This window comes from Rhinatrema bivittatum, chromosome 3, assembly GCF_901001135.1.
Source record: "Rhinatrema bivittatum chromosome 3, aRhiBiv1.1, whole genome shotgun sequence".
NCBI classification, from domain to species: Eukaryota; Metazoa; Chordata; class Amphibia; order Gymnophiona; family Rhinatrematidae; genus Rhinatrema; species Rhinatrema bivittatum.
In genome coordinates this window covers 6,320,940-6,339,158 of record NC_042617.1, presented here as the reverse complement: position 1 = coordinate 6,339,158, position 18,219 = coordinate 6,320,940, and the positions used below count along the sequence as shown (strand labels likewise).

At 50.3% G+C, this 18,219-nt stretch overlaps 1 protein-coding gene across 5 annotated transcripts in view; it reads left to right on the top strand.

Moving 5' to 3' along the window:
• LOC115086673 (multidrug resistance-associated protein 7-like) overlaps nucleotides 1-18,219 on the top strand; it is a 139,251-nt gene that overhangs the window by 60,150 nt on the left and 60,882 nt on the right. For 4 of the 5 annotated variants that reach the window (XM_029592858.1, XM_029592856.1, XM_029592857.1 and 1 more), the window contains exons 9-12: nucleotides 2,113-2,211; nucleotides 10,426-10,615; nucleotides 16,637-16,711; nucleotides 17,816-18,004. In XM_029592858.1, coding sequence (XP_029448718.1) covers nucleotides 2,113-2,211; nucleotides 10,426-10,615; nucleotides 16,637-16,711; nucleotides 17,816-18,004 — 553 coding nt within the window. The remainder of the gene's footprint in view (nucleotides 1-2,112; nucleotides 2,212-10,425; nucleotides 10,616-16,636; nucleotides 16,712-17,815; nucleotides 18,005-18,219) is intronic. The other variant, XM_029592859.1, reaches the window with a different exon arrangement.

The following is an 18,219-nucleotide window of genomic DNA, read 5'->3' as shown; positions in this document are numbered from 1 at the left end:
ATAATTTGTAATCTATACCAATTATAGTTTTTCCTTATTGTGCCTTTCTGTAAACCGTCGTGATGGTGAATTAACGATGGTATAGAAGAGTTTCTAAATAAAATAAATAAGTCTATTTTTGAGGAGAATACACGTTGTCTTTTCCCTGACATAGGATCGCAAGTAAGGTGGGAGGGCAGCTGGCAGAGCCTTGGAGCAGACAGATCCCTGCATCCCCAACAACCTGGAGTCTCATCCGGATGTGGGAGCCTTGGAGCAGACAGATCCCTGCATCCCCAACGACCTGGAGTCTCATCCGGATGTGGGAGCCTTGGAGCAGACAGATCCCTGCATCCCCAACGACCTGGAGTCTCATCCGGATGTGGGAGCCTTGGAGCAGACAGATCCCTGCATCCCCAACGACCTGGAGTCTCATCCGGATGTGGTTCGTTTCCTCAAGGGGGAAAAGCATCTTCGTCCTCCAGTCCAGAAGATTTGTCCAGCATGGAATCTGAATTTGGGTGCTGTGTGATCCTCCTTTTGAACCAGTTATAAGGGCTTCTTTAAAGGGATTTAACCCTGAAGGCTGTTTTCCTGGGGGCTATCTGTTCCGCTAGAAGGATTTCTGAGCTGCAAGCATTGTCCTGTAGGGACCCTTTCCTGGGTTTCTTTGTGTACGGCTCCTTCCTTTTTGCTAAGTTGGTTTCCCTCCCTCCACCTTAACCAGATTGAGCTTCTGGCCTTTCCAAATTTTGTCTGCGGATGCTCCTATGGCAAGGGAGCTTAATTTATTGGATGTGCGTCAAATTCTTTTGCGTTATCTTAAGATGACAAATACTTTTCGGCATTCTGATCATCTGTCCTGTTCAGTGGAGCAAAGATGGGAAATGAGGCTTCCAAGAGCACGATTGCACGATGGCTGAAAGAGACCATAGCTTTGGCTCACATCTGGAAAGGCCAGTCTGTGCCGGAGGGGCTGCGAGAGCATTCCACTAGGGCTCAGGTGACCTCGTGGGCGGAGGGTCAACTGCTTTCTCCGCAGTAGATGTGGTCGTCTCTTCATACTTTTACCAAACATTTCCGCTTGGATGTGCAGGCGCCGGAGGAGGTGCCTTTTTTAGAGACAGTGTGTTGCACGCGGTTCTCTCGGGTTCCTGCCCAGAATAGAGGGGCTTGGGTATATTCTACTAATCTGGACTGATCTGGGTTACGGTACGACCTGCTAATTGTCCTTCCTGAAGTAGCACAGATCAGTCCCAATCTTTCGAGAGACTTCCTCGCTTCAGGATGTTGCTAAGCTGGTATGTGATACTCAAATTAATGAAAAGTGTACATATTTTGAATTATGCTTTGTGTTAAGATAAGAGGGCCTAGTTTTCAGGGGGCTCCAACTTTTAAGTCTGTTTGCCCAAAATGTATTGGGGTTTAAGTTAGACATCTTGGCTTGTGTAGAGGTCAATACTGAGGGACTGTAGGTGGCACTTTCAGTTCTGTAGCAGTGACTTAGTTTTGTTCTCTGTCTCCATCTGCTGGTAGGGATGTATAAACCCATTTGTCTGGACTGATTTGTGGTACTTCAGGAATGAAAATTAGCAGGTAAGAACCATTTTTCCTTTTTGCTGCTTTTCGGAAGAGTGACTTAATTTTCGGCAAACCGTGAGTCGACTTTGAGAATGAGGGAAGGACCCCAGCCTGTGAGCACTGGGGCCTTGTTTAGTTATGGGCAGAGGGGCTTTTGAACTGAGTGGTTGGTCAGAAGTTTGAAACAAACTTTGGGGACTGCCCATTTGAAGAGGAAGGTCTCATCAGGAGCTTATCCTGGCTGAGCCAGGCATTGAAGTGTTTCCTCTGAAGGAGGACCCTGGGTGGACGCAGCTCCCTTTCCCTGGTGGGCCCTGAGTAACGTTGGTGCCCCCCAGGTGGATGCAGGCCCTGGGTGGGCACTGGTAGCATTGGTAAGACCTTGATTGGGGTAGGACTTGTTTGCTAGCACAGGGTGGAGCTTCTGAACCTGAAATAAGTTTGCACCGATGCCTTGGGCACCCACCCCTGCTCGATGGGCCCAGTTAGGAGAGGGGGGCTCGTTCCCACAGCAGTGAAACTGAGTCCTGTCCTTTGCTTTCCTCCTTACAGATCTTACCAGCAGGCGACCAGACGACCGTGGGGGAGAAAGGCGTGACCCTCAGTGGGGGGCAGAAGGCTCGGGTAGCCCTGGCGAGGGCTGTTTACCAGGTGGGGTAAAGCACAATTACCCAGGCAATGCTACTTCTTATCCCTTACTCGTGTACCCACAATCCTGAGCAGGGGCCATGTTTAATATTAAGGACCCCCCCCCCCTGCCCCCTGCAAAGCCAGATCATTTCTAGGTAATGCAGCCCAGTAATGGTACTTCTGTGACTTCCAGCTGACACATCACTGTAAGGACGCCTTTAATGGGCCCCTCATCCTGCTCTGGTTCCTGGGGGACTGACGCCTGCTGCGCAGCGCTGGAAGGGCTCTGGGCCCTGGGTGATTCCCTCAGTCTCTGGGAGGGGGGGGGGGGGGTTTCACATGTTGTTCTGCAGGGCTGGAAGGGCTCTGGCTCCTTTTTCCTTACCTCGGTCCCTGGGGGATCCTTTGACTCTCTCTCTGCAGGGCTGGAAGGGCTCTGGCTCCTTTTTCCTTACCTCGGTCCCTGGGGGATCCTTTGACTCTCTCTCTGCAGGGCTGGAAGGGCTCTGGCTCCTTTTTCCTTACCTCGGTCCCTGGGGGATCCTTTGACTCTCTCTCTGCAGGGCTGGAAGGGCTCTGGCTCCTTTTTCCTTACCTCGGTCCCTGGGGGATCCTTTGACTCTCTCTCTGCAGGGCTGGAAGGGCTCTGGCTCCTTTTTCCTTACCTCGGTCCCTGGGGGATCCTTTGACTCTCTCTCTGCAGGGCTGGAAGGGCTCTGGCTCCTTTTTCCTTACCTCGGTCCCTGGGGGATCCTTTGACTCTCTCTCTGCAGGGCTGGAAGGGCTTTGGCTCCTTTTTCCTTACCTCGGTCCCTGGGGGATCCTTTGACTCTCTCTCTGCAGGGCTGGAAGGGCTCTGGCTCCTTTTTCCTTACCTCGGTCCCTGGGGGATCCTTTGACTCTCTCTCTGCAGGGCTGGAAGGGCTCTGGCTCCTTTTTCCTTCCCTCGGTCCCTGGGGGATCCTTTGACTCTCTCTCTGCAGGGCTGGAAGGGCTCTGGCTCCTTTTTCCTTACCTCGGTCCCTGGGGGATCCTTTGACTCTCTCTCTGCAGGGCTGGAAGGGCTCTAGCTCCTTTTTCCTTACCTCGGTCCCTGGGGGATCCTTTGACTCTCTCTCTGCAGGGTTGGAAGGGCTCTGGCTCCTTTTTCCTTACCTCGGTCCCTGGGGGATCCTTTGACTCTCTCTCTGCAGGGCTGGAAGGGCTCTGGCTCCTTTTTCCTTACCTCGGTCCCTGGGGGGATCCTTTGACTCTCTCTCTGCAGGGTTGGAAGGGCTCTGGCTCCTTTTTTCCTTACCTCGGTCCCTGGGGGATCCTTTGACTCTCTCTGTGCAGGGTTGGAAGGGCTCTGGCTCCTTTTTCCTTACCTCGGTCCCCTGGGGGATCCTTTGACTCTCTGCAGGGTTGGAAGGGCTCTGGCTCCTTTTTCCTTACCTCGGTCCCTGGGGGATCCTTTGACTCTCTCTCTGCAGGGTTGGAAGGGCTCTGGCTCCTTTTTCCTTACCTCGGTCCCTGGGGGATCCTTTGACTCTCTCTCTGCAGGGCTGGAAGGGGCTCTGGCTCCTTTTTCCTTACCTCGGTCCCTGGGGGATCCTTTGACTCTCTCTCTGCAGGGTTGGAAGGGCTCTGGCTCCTTTTTCCTTACCTCGGTCCCTGGGGGATCCTTTGACTCTCTCTCTGCAGGGCTGGAAGGGCTCTGGCTCCTTTTCCTTACCTCTGTGCCTGGGGGATCCTTTGACTCTCTCTCTGCAGGGCTGGAAGGGCTCTGGCTCCTTTTTCCTTACCTCGGTCCCTGGGGGATCCTTTGACTCTCTCTCTGCAGGGCTGGAAGGGCTCTGGCTCCTTTTTCCTTACCCTCGGTCCCTGGGGGATCCTTTGACTCTCTCTCTGCAGGGCTGGAAGGGCTCTGGCTCCTTTTTCCTTACCTCGGTCCCTGGGGGATCCTTTGACTCTCTCTCTGCAGGGCTGGAAGGGCTCTGGCTCCTTTTTCCTTACCTCGGTCCCTGGGGGATCCTTTGACTCTCTCTCTGCAGGGCTGGAAGGGCTCTGGCTCCTTTTTCCTTACCTCGGTCCCTGGGGGATCCTTTGACTCTCTCTCTGCAGGGTTGGAAGGGCTCTGGCTCCTTTTTCCTTACCTCGGTCCCTGGGGGATCCTTTGGACTCTCTCTCTGCAGGGCTGGAAGGGCTCTGGCTCCTTTTTCCTTACCTCGGTCCCTGGGGGATCCTTTGACTCTCTCTCTGCAGGGCTGGAAGGGCTCTGGCTCCTTTTTCCTTACCTCGGTCCCTGGGGGATCCTTTGACTCTCTCTCTGCAGGGCTGGAAGGGCTCTGGCTCCTTTTTGCTTACCTCAGTCCCTGGGGGATCCTTTGACTCTCTCTCTGCAGGGCTGGAAGGGCTCTGGCTCCTTTTTCCTTACCTCGGTCCCTGGGGGATCCTTTGATTCTCTCTCTGCAGGGCTGGAAGGGCTCTGGCTCCTTTTTCCTTACCTCGGTCCCTGGGGGATCCTTTGACTCTCTCTCTGCAGAGCTGGAAGGGCTCTGGCTCCTTTTTCCTTACCTCGGTCCCTGGGGGATCCTTTGACTCTCTCTCTGCAGGGTTGGAAGGGCTCTGGCTCCTTTTTCCTTACCTCGGTCCCTGGGGGATCCTTTGACTCTCTCTCTGCAGGGTTGGAAGGGCTCTGGCTCCTTTTTCCTTACCTCGGTCCCTGGGGGATCCTTTGACTCTCTCTCTGCAGGGCTGGAAGGGCTCTGGCTCCTTTTTCCTTACCTCGGTCCCTGGGGGATCCTTTGACTCTCTCTCTGCAGGGCTGGAAGGGCTCTGGCTCCTTTTTCCTTTCCTCGGTCCCTGGGGGATCCTTTGACTCTCTCTCTGCAGGGCTGGAAGGGCTCTGGCTCCTTTTTCCTTACCTCGGTCCCTGGGGGATCCTTTGACTCTCTCTCTGCAGGGCTGGAAGGGCTCTGGCTCCTTTTTCCTTACCTCGGTCCCTGGGGATCCTTTGACTCTCTCTCTGCAGGGTTGGAAGGGCTCTGGCTCCTTTTTCCTTACCTCGGTCCCTGGGGGATCCTTTGACTCTCTCTCTGCAGGGTTGGAAGGGCTCTTGCTCCTTTTTCCTTACCTCGGTCCCTGGGGGATCCTTTGACTCTCTCTCTGCAGGGCTGGAAGGGCTCTGGCTCCTTTTTCCTTCCCTCGGTCCCTGGGGGATCCTTTGACTCTCTCTCTGCAGGGCTGGAAGGGCTCTGGCTCCTTTTTCCTTACCTCGGTCCCTGGGGGATCCTTTGACTCTCTCTCTCTGCAGGGCTGGAAGGGCTCTGGCTCCTTTTTCCTTACCTCGGTCCCTGGGGGATCCTTTGACTCTCTCTCTGCAGGGCTGGAAGGGCTCTGGCTCCTTTTTCCTTACCTCGGTCCCTGGGGGATCCTTTGACTCTCTCTCTGCAGGGCTGGAAGGGCTCTGGGCCCTGGGTGATTCTTTCAGTCCTTGGGTGGATCCTGTGACATTGAGTTTGCTTAAAGGGTAGCAAATTACCGGTTTCTTCATAGCTGCTCAATTTAGGGGTTATTCTTGAATCTGATCTTTTCCTAGCATGTAGATAGACGGACTCCGGACCAGTGGGTTTATGCTCTTCTGCCAGCAGATGGAGATGGAGCAAGCTGATGTCACGGTATATATAGCTCTGCAGTCACCCCATCCTGCCAGTATTCTCCGTCTCCAGCAGATGGTGGACGTGCATCTCCCTATGGGGATTGCTTCAAGCTTTTTGGAAGGAGAAATTTGAAACTCTAAATTCCCTGTACGTACCTGGATCAGTCCAGACACCTGGGTTTTGCCTCCCCTTGAGCAGATGGAGACAGAAGTTTTTCAAAGCAACCCTGCCATATATACCAAGGTGCCACCCACAGTCCCTCAGTCTTACTGTGTCTGCAGCACATGGCGGAGGTGCAAAACCCACAGTCTCTTCTGATTTAAAAAAAAAAAAAAAAGTCAGGATTAGTTTAACAATTTAGGGGCTTGTGTTCCTTTCCTTGTTTGAAAAAAAACAAACCAAAAACCATTTTTGACAGAGGGGAAGAAGAAGGAAGATTGTTGTGAAGGCCTGTCCGTTTCCCAGGGGGTTTGCCAGGTCCTGAGGGGACCATCCTCCCTGGTCGAGGGCCCTGTCAGGTCTGATAAGCAGCCCGGGGGGTGATACCGGGGAGCCTGGCTCACTCACCCCAGCGGGAGCAGGAGCAGCTGCTGTCCAGAACCAAGGACAGTGATTGGGCAGGTTTGCTTTAATTTTACCAAAAAAAAAAAAAAAAGTTTTAATTTTCTACTTTTTGCCGAGCCGCGCTGCCGTTTTCTTATTTTTTCGTCTGTCTTTTTTGCCGCGTTGGTTCCTTTTGCTTTTCGCCGGCCTGACCATGCCCGGGGCTCCTCTTGCCGCGTGGATGTCTCTCACGCGAAGGCCTCTGTGCTCCCTGCTCACAAGGCGGGCGAAGGACCCTCCGTTTCTCCTCGGGAGGGTCAGATTAGAGCCCCCTCGGTCGGCCACGCGGCCCCGGACGAGTTATGCTGGGTCAGCTGAGCCCCTCCCGATTAGCGTGGGCGTGGCGTCCGTTTTGGGATCGCTGCAGACAGTCACACGGAACGCGGTGGGGGAGGGGATTTTACCCCTTCGCTATCTCCACAGTAAATGCCGGTGGGGGGGGGGGGCTAGTGCTCCCACAGGCCCTGCCTCTCCTGTATCCGAGGATAAGCCCTGAGGAGGCTGCGGATTCCTCGTCGGACTCCTCCTTTTCTTCCGAATTCGTGCTGCTGATGCACAAGGCTTTTAAAGCCAAGAAGACGGGGAAAAGGCAGGCTGCGGAGAAGACTTTGCTGAGCCCATTCCATAAGAGGTCCCAGAAGCGATCTGGCTCCAGAGTGGGGGTTCGGGGCAAACTGAGACGGACTCCGACTCCGCTTCACAGGAGGCTCCAGATCCCCAATCCCAGCTCCCGGTGGGGGGAGGGGGGCAGACGGAGACCCTGACCCCCAGCCAAACTTAAACCGTGGTGCTCAAGTGCTGGAAGGAGATGATCTGAAGGTGGTTCGCCTCTTTAAGAAAGAGGAGTTGAATCCGCTTATCCCGTCCATTCTGGGGGAATTAGGCTTGGAAGCCCCGCAGGCGGCGTCTCGGTTGGGGGCTATGGATCCGGTATTGCTGGGTCTCGGGGGACCTGCCGTTTCTTTTCCTCTTCATTTCTCGGCAGCAGATCTTCTATTTCGAGAATGGGGCGCTCCAGAATTGGGGTTGAAGGTCAGTAAAGCGATGGACAAGCTATATCCTCTGCCAGAGGAGGCTTTTGATCTGCTGAGAGTTCGGAAGGTGGATGCAGCAGTGTCTGCCATCACCAAGAAGTCCACTATCCCAGTTACGGGAGTGACTGCCCTCAAGGACTTGCAGGACAGAAAGTTGCAGTTACAGCTCAAAGTGTTTGAGTTGTCTGCGCTGGGGGTCCGAGCAGTAATGTGCAGTAATTTTGCACTGTGTGCGGGTCTTCGCTGTGCCCAGCAACTCCAAGCCAATGCTGACCTCTCTGAGGGGGAGGCTAGCCAGGCGAACCGGCTGGAAGCGGTCATTGCATATAGCGCGGATGCCCTCCACGACCTGCTGCGCACGTCGGCCAGATCCATGGTTTCCGCGCACAGGCTCCTCTGGCTCCGGAATTGGGCTGCAGATATTTCATCCAAGGCACAACTTTGTTCCCTTCCTTTTAAAGGAAAGTTGTTGTTCGGCAAGGAATTGGAGGACATGATCCAATCTCTGGGAGAGAACAAGGTTCATAAATGTCCGGAGGTTAGGCCCAGATCAAGAGGATCGTTTGCAGCTCGGACTCTGTTCGTGGTAGTAGGCGACCTCAACCGGCGCAGTCGTCTGGTTCGTCCTTTCGCCCAGGGTCCAACAGACAACAGTTGTGGTCTCAGTCCTTTCGAGGCAGACGTTTTGGCAGACCAGGTAACCCTCTGTTGACCACGGGGGCTAAGGCCTCACAATGAGATTCTGCCAGTTCATTCCTCGGTACCCGTTTCCACCAAGTGCCAAGCGTGGGAGCCAGACTATCTCTCTTCTTTGAGGAATGGACCAAACTAACGTTGGACCAGTGGGTCCTCACCGTGATAAGTCAAGGTTGCGCTTTAGGTTTTGTACAGCGCCCTAGAGACAAGTTCCTGATCTCTCCATGCGCGTACCGAGAAAAATGAGAGGCTGTACAAGCCATGCTCTGGCGTCTTCTGGACTTGGGGGCGATAACTCCGGTTCCATCTGCGGAACAACGCAGTGGCCGCTATTCCATTTACTTCATAGTTCCCAAAAAGGAAGGAACTTTCCGACCAATCTTAGATCTCAAGAGTCAACAGATGTCTTCGGGTACCGCATTTCAGAATGGAGACTCTTTGGTCCGTCATCGCCTCCGTGCAACAAGGAGAGTTCCTGGCGTCTCTAGATCTCACAGAAGCATATCTCCATATCAGCATATGGTCGTCACACCAGAGGTTCCTCAGGTTCTGCATTCTGGGACATCACTATCGGTTTCAGGCTCTGCCTTTCGGACTCACCACCGCTCCCAGAACATTCACCAAGGGTGATGGTGGTAGTTGCAGCGCAACTCCGGAGGGAGGGGTTCCTAGTGCATCCCTACCTGGACGATTGGCTGATACGGGCGAAGTCCGAGGCTCTGTGTCAGGCAGCTATCAGCCAGGTGCTACAATTCTTGTGATTGCTCGGCTGGGTGGTCAACCTTGCCAAGAGTAGTCTGGTCCCTTCACAGTCTCTGGGGTTCCTGGGAGCCCTGTTCGACATGGCACAGGGGAGAGTATTCCTCACCACGGAATGTGTAGTCAAGCTTCAGGGTCAGGTGAGGGACCTGTTGTCCATGTGGCTGCCCAGGGTGAGATTACTTGAAGGTCTTGGGATCCATGACGTCCACTCTGGAATTGGTACCCAGGGCTTTTGCTCATATGCGTCCCTTACAGTCAGCATTGCTCTCCCGCTGGAGTCCTGTGTCAAAACAGTTTCACCCACCATATCATTAGTAGCTTGAGGGATGGCAATATTGCTTGGCTTTTCTTATGTTGATGGGTGTTTTTTGTTTTGTAAATTTTGATATGTTTTTATATTTCTATTATGCATGTTTAATGTGCAAGCACACGTACACTCACCCACACACTTACTCTTATCCTGACTTCTACCTTACATCTTTCAAAACATTTTTATTACAAATTGCATTACTTCATTGATTTCATAGGAGTACTCTGCAAACATGTAATTAAACCACCCTCCTTCATTAATTAAAATTGTGTCCACTCACCTAAACCATACAAAGCACACTCATACCAATCTCGCTTCATTAAATGCTTACCATACCCTAAATTGTTAGATAACCTTTTTGAACTTTCTTTTAAACATGCATGTGTTGGTCTCTCGTGTCCTGTATCTCATGCTCCCACAAACAGGGATAGATTGGCATAGGTGCACACAAGCTTAAGCTCGCAGGCAGAGGGATCCACACACACAGGCCTGCTTCCTTCCCTTGATCCCTGGGTAGATCCTGTGACACTGCAGGGCTGGAAATGCTCTGGATGCTGCTTCCTTCCCTTGATCCCTGGGTAGATCCTGTGCAGGGCTGGAAGTGCTCTGGATCCTGCTTCCTTCCCTTGATCCCTGGGTAGATCCTGTGACACTGCAGGGCTGGAAGTGCTCTGGATGCTGCTTCCTTCCCTTGATCCCTGGGTAGATCCTGTGCAGGGCTGGAAATGCTCTGGATGCTGCTTCCTTCCCTTGATCCCTGGGTAGATCCTGTGACACTGCAGGGCTGGAAGTGCTCTGGATCCTGCTTCCTTCCCTTGATCCCTGGGTAGGTTCTGTGACTCTGCAGGGCTGGAAGTGCTTTGGATGCTGCTTCCTTCCCTTGATCCCTGGGTAGATCCTGTGACACTGCAGGGCTGGAAGTGCTTTGGATGCTGCTTCCTTCCCTTGATCCCTGGGTAGATCCTGTGACACTGCAGGGCAGGAAGTGCTCTGGATGCTGCTTCCTTCCCTTGATCCCTGGGTAGGTTCTGTGACTCTGCAGGGCTGGAAGTGCTCTGGATGCTGCTTCCTTCCCTTGATCCCTGGGTAGATCCTGTGACACTGCAGGGCTGGAAGTGCTCTGGATGCTGCTTCCTTCCCTTGATCCCTGGGTAGATCCTGTGACGCTGTAATTTTTCTGTCTTCTCAGAATAAAGAAATATACCTTCTCGATGACCCACTAGCAGCCGTCGATGCTGATGTTGCCAGTCACATCATGGAGAAATGCATTTTGGGAATTCTCGGACAGAAGACCAGAATCCTTTGCACCCACAGGCTTGAGGTGTTGGACAAAGCGGACCTCTTGGTGCTGATGGATGAAGGGAAGATTGTGCAGACAGGTAGCGTCTCTCCTTTCAGCTGAGGGTGGGTGACTGATGTTTTCACTTAGACCCTGCCGACCAGCAGGAAGCGGAAGGCTCACATCAGGGTGCTGGGAGGAAGATGTGGGATAATCTGCTGGATGGGTCTCCCCATTACCAATGACCTCATGTGTCTTAGATGATGAAATGTCTCAGATCTTAATTCCAGCATCAGCACAGAGCAGTGTGATAGAAGCTTCCTTCCCTGTATGTTCCCAGATCAGTCCAGACCCCTGGGTTTTGCCTCCCTGCCAACAGATGGAGGCAGGAAGTTTCACTGACACTGCTACATATCCCAGTGTTCCAACTGCAGTTCCTCAATATTTTTCTGTCTCCAGCCGGACAGTAGATGGTGTTTAAAAAAAACCCACAACACACAAGCATAGAAAGAAAGGCAGGGCAGGTGCTTTCTATTGCTTACTGCGGCCGGGCTCGTGTCAGGTTGGTGGCAGAGGTCGGCGCTGTTGCAGGTCTCTTTTGGGCTCCCCGGTAAGTGCTGTGTTTTCAGCGCGTGGCCCAGACACGTGGTCACGGTGGGTGGCACGGTTTGCCGAGCCTGCGGAGGATTGTGCTTTTGCCTCAGTCGGGCAGGCCTCTGTTCCAGGTGTGCCTCAGGAGGTGAAGGCACCTTGGGGGGGAGAGGCTTCTGTATTTGCAGTGGCTGCAGTGGCTTTCAGTGAGAGTTCCTGGAAGGGCCAGGCTTCCCGCAGGTGTGTCTGAGCTCAGCGTGAGAACGGTGGCCGCAGCGGGGGGAGGTGAGGAAGGAATCCCCACCATGGCTATCTCCTGCCTTTGCTGGCATAGGGGAGGACCGGGAACTCGGATGGTGGTAACTCTCCCCTTGGTAGGGGAAATTCTGACTGGGCCGATTTCCCTCTAGATTTGGACTCTTGATGAGCCTCAGGCTTTTTCTACCAAATTTATTTAACTTATGCACAGGGCCTATTTAGCAGAACATGCATTGGGGGAAATTCTAGGTCTTGTTCGTTAACTGGAAGTGTATCTCAACCCGGAGGGAGCATTCGTCGGGTGCTGGGTCTTTCTTCCCATACAAGTGGAGCAGATGATACAGATGACTCTGATCTGCAAGCTGCGATAGGGGGTTCCCTGGAGGTGGACAGAGACCTGGATGCAGCAGATCCAGTTGAAGGTATAGAGAAGGTACTGGTGGCCGAAGGGGATAACCCTAAGATGGTACGCCTTCTCCGAAGAGAGGAACTCTGGCCGCTGAGTCCCTCTGTGCTTTAGGAGCTGGGGATGAAAGTGCCCTAGGAAGAATCTAACTTGGAGGGAGCAGACCCAGTGTTGGATGGTTTGCAGCGCCCATTTATTATTTATTTATTTATCGTGTTTTATATACCGTCGTTCGGTTTCGCCATCACAACGGTTTACAAAGTTTCGATGTTTAACAGAGTTTCCAAAAGGTTCATCTGGTTGTTAATGTAGATATTATCATTTTTACATAGATATTATTGTTTTTATAAACTTAGATCGTAGGTTAGACTATACATGTTTTGGTTCATTGTTATGTTATTTTCTTACATTGGTTCCACAATTTTGCTTAGTGTCAATAGGAGGGGAGTGGTGTTTTAGAGTCATTGGGGAGATGGTAGCTTTGCTAAACATCCAGGTTTTTAGATCTTTTTTGAAAGTTTTAAAGTTTTTTTGTGTTCTGAGTTCAGTTGGGAGGGTGTTCCAGAGTTTAGGGCTTCCTCGTGAAATTGCTCTCTTGAGGTGAGTTGTTTAGAGCGAGCAGGAGGAATCTTTAGTTGTCCTTTATTTGCTGATCTGAGGTTTCTGTTTGGAGAGTGCAGTTTTATGGATGAGCTTAGCCAGTTTGTTTGTTTTTTGTATATTATTTTGTGTAGTATGGATAGCATTTTGTATTCAATCCTACATTTTATTGGGAGCCAGTGAAGTGATATAAGTGTAGGAGTAATGTGATCATGTTTTTCCGATCCAGTGAGTATTCTTGCAGCTGTGTTTTGTAGGATTTGGAGTGGTCGGATGGTGTTAAGTTGAATGAGAATAATTGACCAAGCCGGCTCAGTCAGTGAGTGCACAGAACTGGTCAGACATAGAATAGATTGCTATGCAAGATGTTCTGCCTATAGTAACCACAGCCGCCCCCCGCCATCTTATGTGGAAAATAAATTAATCATCCTACCCCAGGCACACCTCTTACTCTGGGAACATTCATGTCTTACATTTTTTCTTAAAAACCAGGAGGTCCAAATTCAAAGGGATTTGTCCACCTAAGTTCAGGACTTAGCCGTTTTGGATAAGTCATTATCCAGTTATAACTTGTTCAGATTGAAAAAGAACCGTTCCAGGCGGGGCTTATTCTTAACTGGATAACGCTGAGTATCGGTGCTATTGGGTTGCACTTTGATGAGTAAGTCTGGCAGAGGTAAACGCAGGTCTAAAGGTTTCCGAGTACCTGTTAAAACACTGCTGGTTAAGAGTAGGCAAACTGAAAGTAAAAATAAGGTTTGCAGGCCTGAGCATCTTACTTTGGGTGCCTCACTTTGGCAGGTTGTCAACTAGCGACTTGTGCTTGGAAATATTGGCCCCTGGCTGGAATGCAAACCCTGATTTACTCATGTTAAGAAGGTTAAAGCCTTTTTTTCTGTTTATCCAGTTTTTGGACTGTATTTCAATCTCTTAGCCTCACACATCTGGATTATTGTAACTGGTTTTCTTGGCATACCAGCAAATGCATGCTGTGCTGCAGGTTGATAAAACTCCACTGCACGTGCGTTAACCGACAAGTATATGCATGAACATATTACACCAGTGCTTTGTTCTCTCCACTGGTTACCAGTCCAGTGGAGAATAAAATATAAATTAACTATGTTAATATACAAACTGCTGAGTTTAAATGTTTCACACTATGCTGTGTGTTTATAAACCCATTCGAGATTTGAAATCATCACAGCGTGATTTATTGGAGGTGGTTCTCTGAAAATAGACGCTTAAAGCTAACAACTATAGAGAAAAGGTTTTATTTAAATGCTTTAAAATAATATAAATATTAAATAAGGTACCTTATGGAGGGGCAGAGTGCCACACAAGGCATCATCCTAAACTCCCTCTCAAATAATTGTACTGATGACAAAGCTTCATATAGAATTTTTACTTGTACAATTTCATCCACAAAATAGGTTACACAATTGTCAAAATTTCTGTGATTGGCTATTAAAAAAAAATATATATATAATCTGAATGGCCACAGGGTAATTTGCTCTCTGCCTCTATGCTAATTATCCTCAACTCAGAGAAAAGTGATGTTATCTGTGGCTCACAATTAGTTGGAATGTTAACTGACCTCATATCTGTTCTATAACCTTGTAGCTCAGCATCTTTATCTAACTCAGTGTCTGTGTCTAAGAAAACAAGTCCAAGGCTGAAGTACAAATGTTATGCTTTATAATGTTAGTAATTATAAAATTGCCTATGATCAAACAGTCAAAAACTTAGGAGAACAAGAACAATGACTTCATGTATGACATGTTAAAAAGTGTTCGACCTCCTCTTCACTGCTTTCCTTTACAAGCCTTGGCTGTAAGCAGCATAACGCTTCTACCTGATCAGCTTGTTTGGGGGAGATAAGCGACAGGGTCTCTTCCATTCCTAGCCCCATTTTTTGGAATCATTTTCCTGGTTCTGTACAGGTGATTGAAGATATGCAGTCCTTCAGAAAGGCATTAGATTTTTTTTATTTTAGCAGGCTTTTCTAAATTACTCTGAGAAGGAGCCCCTGTATGTGTGTGTATGTCTGAAAGTGAGAGGGAGCCCCTGTATGTGTGTGTTTGTATCTGAAAGTGAGAGGGAGCCTATATGTGTGTGTTTATATCTGAAAGTGAGAGGGAGCCTATATGTGTGTGTTTATATCTGAAAGTGAGAGGGAGCCTATATGTGTGTGTTTATATCTGAAAGTGAGAGGGAGCCTATATGTGTGTGTTTATATCTGAAAGTGAGAGGGAGCCTATATGTGTGTGTTTATATCTGAAAGTGAGAGGGAGCCTATATGTGTGTGTTTATATCTGAAAGTGAGAGGGAGCCTGTGTGTGTGTGTGTATCTGAAAGTGAGAGAGAGCCTGTGTGTGTGTGTGTGTGTCTGAAAGTGAGAGGGAGCCTGTGTGTGTGTGTGTGTATCGGAAAGTGAGAGGGAGCCTGTGTGTGTATGTGTGTATCGGAAAGTGAGAAGGGAGCCTGTGTGTGTGTGTGTGTGTGTGTATCGGAAAGTGAGAGGGAGCCTGTGTGTGTGTGTGTGTGTGTGTGTGTATCGGAAAGTGAGAAGGGAGCCTGTGTGTGTGTGTGTGTATCGGAAAGTGAGAGGGAGCCTGTGTGTGTGTGTGTGTATCTGAAAGTGAGAGGGAGCCTGTGTGTGTGTGTATCTGAAAGTGAGAGAGAGCCTGTGTGTGTGTGTGTCTGAAAGTGAGAGGGAGCCTGTGTGTGTGTGTGTGTATCGGAAAGCGAGAGGGAGCCTGTGTGTGTGTGTGTGTGTGTATCGGAAAGTGAGAAGGGAGCCTGTGTGTGTGTGTGTGTGTGTGTGTATCGGAAAGTGAGAGGGAGCCTGTGTGTGTGTGTATGTATCCGAAAGAGAAAAGAAAGTTTGTGCACAACAACCTTCCCTTCTCACCCCACCAGCTAATCTACAACTGTCTCAGGGCAACTGGAAATCAAAATCAGGTGATTTTTTTTTTTAATCGGTTAGCTTTAATCATTGTGTTTTACTTGATGTGTCTGCTGTTTTGCAATATTTTTTGGTGTTTGGAGCAATTTTTAAATTTGTATGAGATTATAATTGAATATTCTGTTTCTAGCTGTTTTGAAATACTCTTTTTATTAGTATGGTTTTACTCTTCTTGTTTTATATTTCCTGATTTTTGTTTGAATTCTGGTGATTTTTCCACTGTTGCACCGCATACAGAGTCTGGCTTTCAGTTTTTGTCTGAATGTTTCTGTTTATACTTTAGGGTATTTTTATTCTGTATTTAGCAAGGGTGTCTGTGCTCTGCTTGTGTGACTGACATGAGATATTCTGCTAGCGTGTAGTTCAGTCTTCCTGTTAGGAGGTATGTTGGTGTTTTAGGGCCTGGTGTAGTAGTTGCAGTTTTTGTAGGTTAGCTTTTTACTTTTGAGTAGTGGCAGTTAGTGCTATTTTAGTGCGGGAGGTTTATTATATTGTAACGGTAATTCAATTTTCTCGTGGCTTTCTGAGTGCCAAGCACCGTAAGACCTAATGGACGCAGGAGACTCAGCTCGACGTCAGTTACGAAAGGCCTAATACCCTATGGATTCCAAATGTCGTTTGTTTTTTTTGCTCTTTAGCATGCAACAGTGCCTATAAATATAAAATACATTGGTAGGTGATATTTTTACCTTACAAAACTGTACTTTGAAAGGCCGTTTTCATGTGAAACCTTTTAAGTTGTGGATGGGATGGCGGACAAAGCCGTAGGTTTTCTTGTGAGGGATAAAATGAGCAGATCACCTGTACGCAGCAGACGTTTCGCCTCCGCCTCCGTCTGGCTGGATAAACGCACCTTGTCAGGGATATACCTGGGTAGCTAAGAGTTAACGGGATAAGTCTGTCCAGGTCAATAGACTGGATAAGTCTGAATGTAGCCACGTCCCGCCCGCCACTTCCCCAAATAACTCGCGGGATAAATAGTCACCCGGCTGAGTGGTTGCGGCGGATGAACGCAGCTGAATATTGAAACTGAATCTCGGGGGCCCTTTGTCATTCAGTGTTAACCCTGGAGCTGAGGATCTCTGTAGATGTTAAAGATGCTGTGGTGCAGGCTACGTCTCACTCCTGTCTGTCTGTCTGCAGGTTGTTTGTCTTTACTTTACGGCTGATGGATGAGTGCGTGGATTTCCTTCTCACAGAGTTTTCTCCCATTTCCAGTTTGCAGTAGTTCTGATTCTTTTCTGCTGTCTCCAGATTAATTCAGCCCTTTCTCTGCTTCTTTCTCCACCTTTTCCTTTCAGGGACCCCTTCTGAAATCTTGCTGCTGGCTGAGGCGGCTCCCAAGCGGAGGGACCAGGGCAGACGGCAGCGGAAAGGTAGGATTTGAGTGGTCCTAGCTATGCCTGCTCTGTAACTCCCAGCAAACACCACCTCACATGTCTGCTGCTTTCACGCGGCCCTGCCCCGAGCTAGAAACAAGCCCAGGGCTCGGGGAATGTGGGAGATGAAGCGGGAAACGCTGCTCTTGCACCTCAGACATAAATGATGATCCCCGTACGTACCCGGGTCAGCCCAGTCGCCCGGGTTCTGCCTCCCCGCCAGCAGATGGAGACAGAGAAGTTTTAAATGATGTTCTCTATGACCCTGTAAGTTCTCCTCTTGGTTCTGAAATGGGTTTTTGCTGCCTTCTCACTCTGGGTCATGGCTCGCATCCTGAAGCCCTTGCCCAAGCCTTTCCATGTAGATCAGGGGTGGAAATCGGACCATGATACGATTAACAGGTAGCATGGAAGGGGAAAGGTGTTCAGGGGGAGATGCATCATCTCTTAAAGCAGAATTGCCCGATGTATGCTCTGGACAAGACACTGTTATCTCGCCTTGGGACACAGCTGCTCTCCTTTTAAGACCTGAGAGTCTCCCTCCCTGCTGGGTGCATCTGTTTTTTTATGATTCAGGAGGGTGGGAAAGATCATTCCAGCCACTGCCCCCCATATTTCTTCTGCTTATTCGCTGCGGCCCTGCTGGATCCCTTTAATAAGGGGAGCAGTTAATGTGTGGCTGAGGAAACGGATCTGAACCAGACCAGAAATGACAGGGGCTGGAAGCTAACGCGGCGTGCGCGTCTCAGCCCTCGGACTCTGCTGAAATCCTGGCCCCATCACAGCTTGCACAAGGGCAGGGCGATAACCCTTCCCCCATGAATCCATGACAGCTCGGCTATTTCCAGGCTTGAGATTTTCTGCCCATTCACATTTTTGATCTCCCCCAGTCGCTGCTCCTGACCTCTCCGGTGACCCGGTCCCAGGGGAGCTTGCAGCTGGCTCTCATCCGCAGATCCCTGGGAGTTAATGCCAGGCTATGAAATAACTTGTGATTGTGTCTCCAGATAAATGATGAGCAGGAGAGGCGAAGGCTCCCTGAGGACGTCCACGGTGGCTCTGTCGCTGCTGTCCTGTCACCTGTTCTCTTTCTTGCTTCAGCCTCAGCAGAGCGGGCTGTGGAAGAGGAGGAGGAAGGAGAGGAGCAGGGAGTGCAGGTGGAGGACTCCCTGCAAGCTGAGGAGGAGAAGAAAGAGGGGGTCGTGGCATTTCTGGTCTATCGGGCCTACTGGCTGGCAGTGGGTAGCTGTCTGTCTGCCTCCGTCCTGCTCTCTCTTCTGCTGATGCAAGGTACGACCCCCACTCTCCCGCCGCTCTTCCCTCCCTACCACAGGGGGTGTGCACAGCTTCAGGGGATTCAGGAATCGTCAGCCTTATTTCATCTTTGGGGCCGATGCAATAAATGTGCTCAGCCTTGAGCGCGCTCAGCCGCCTCTCCTGCTCACGAGATCCAATATTTAAATGAGGGGTCGTGCTAGGGAGGAATGTGCGTCCCTGGTGCCTGC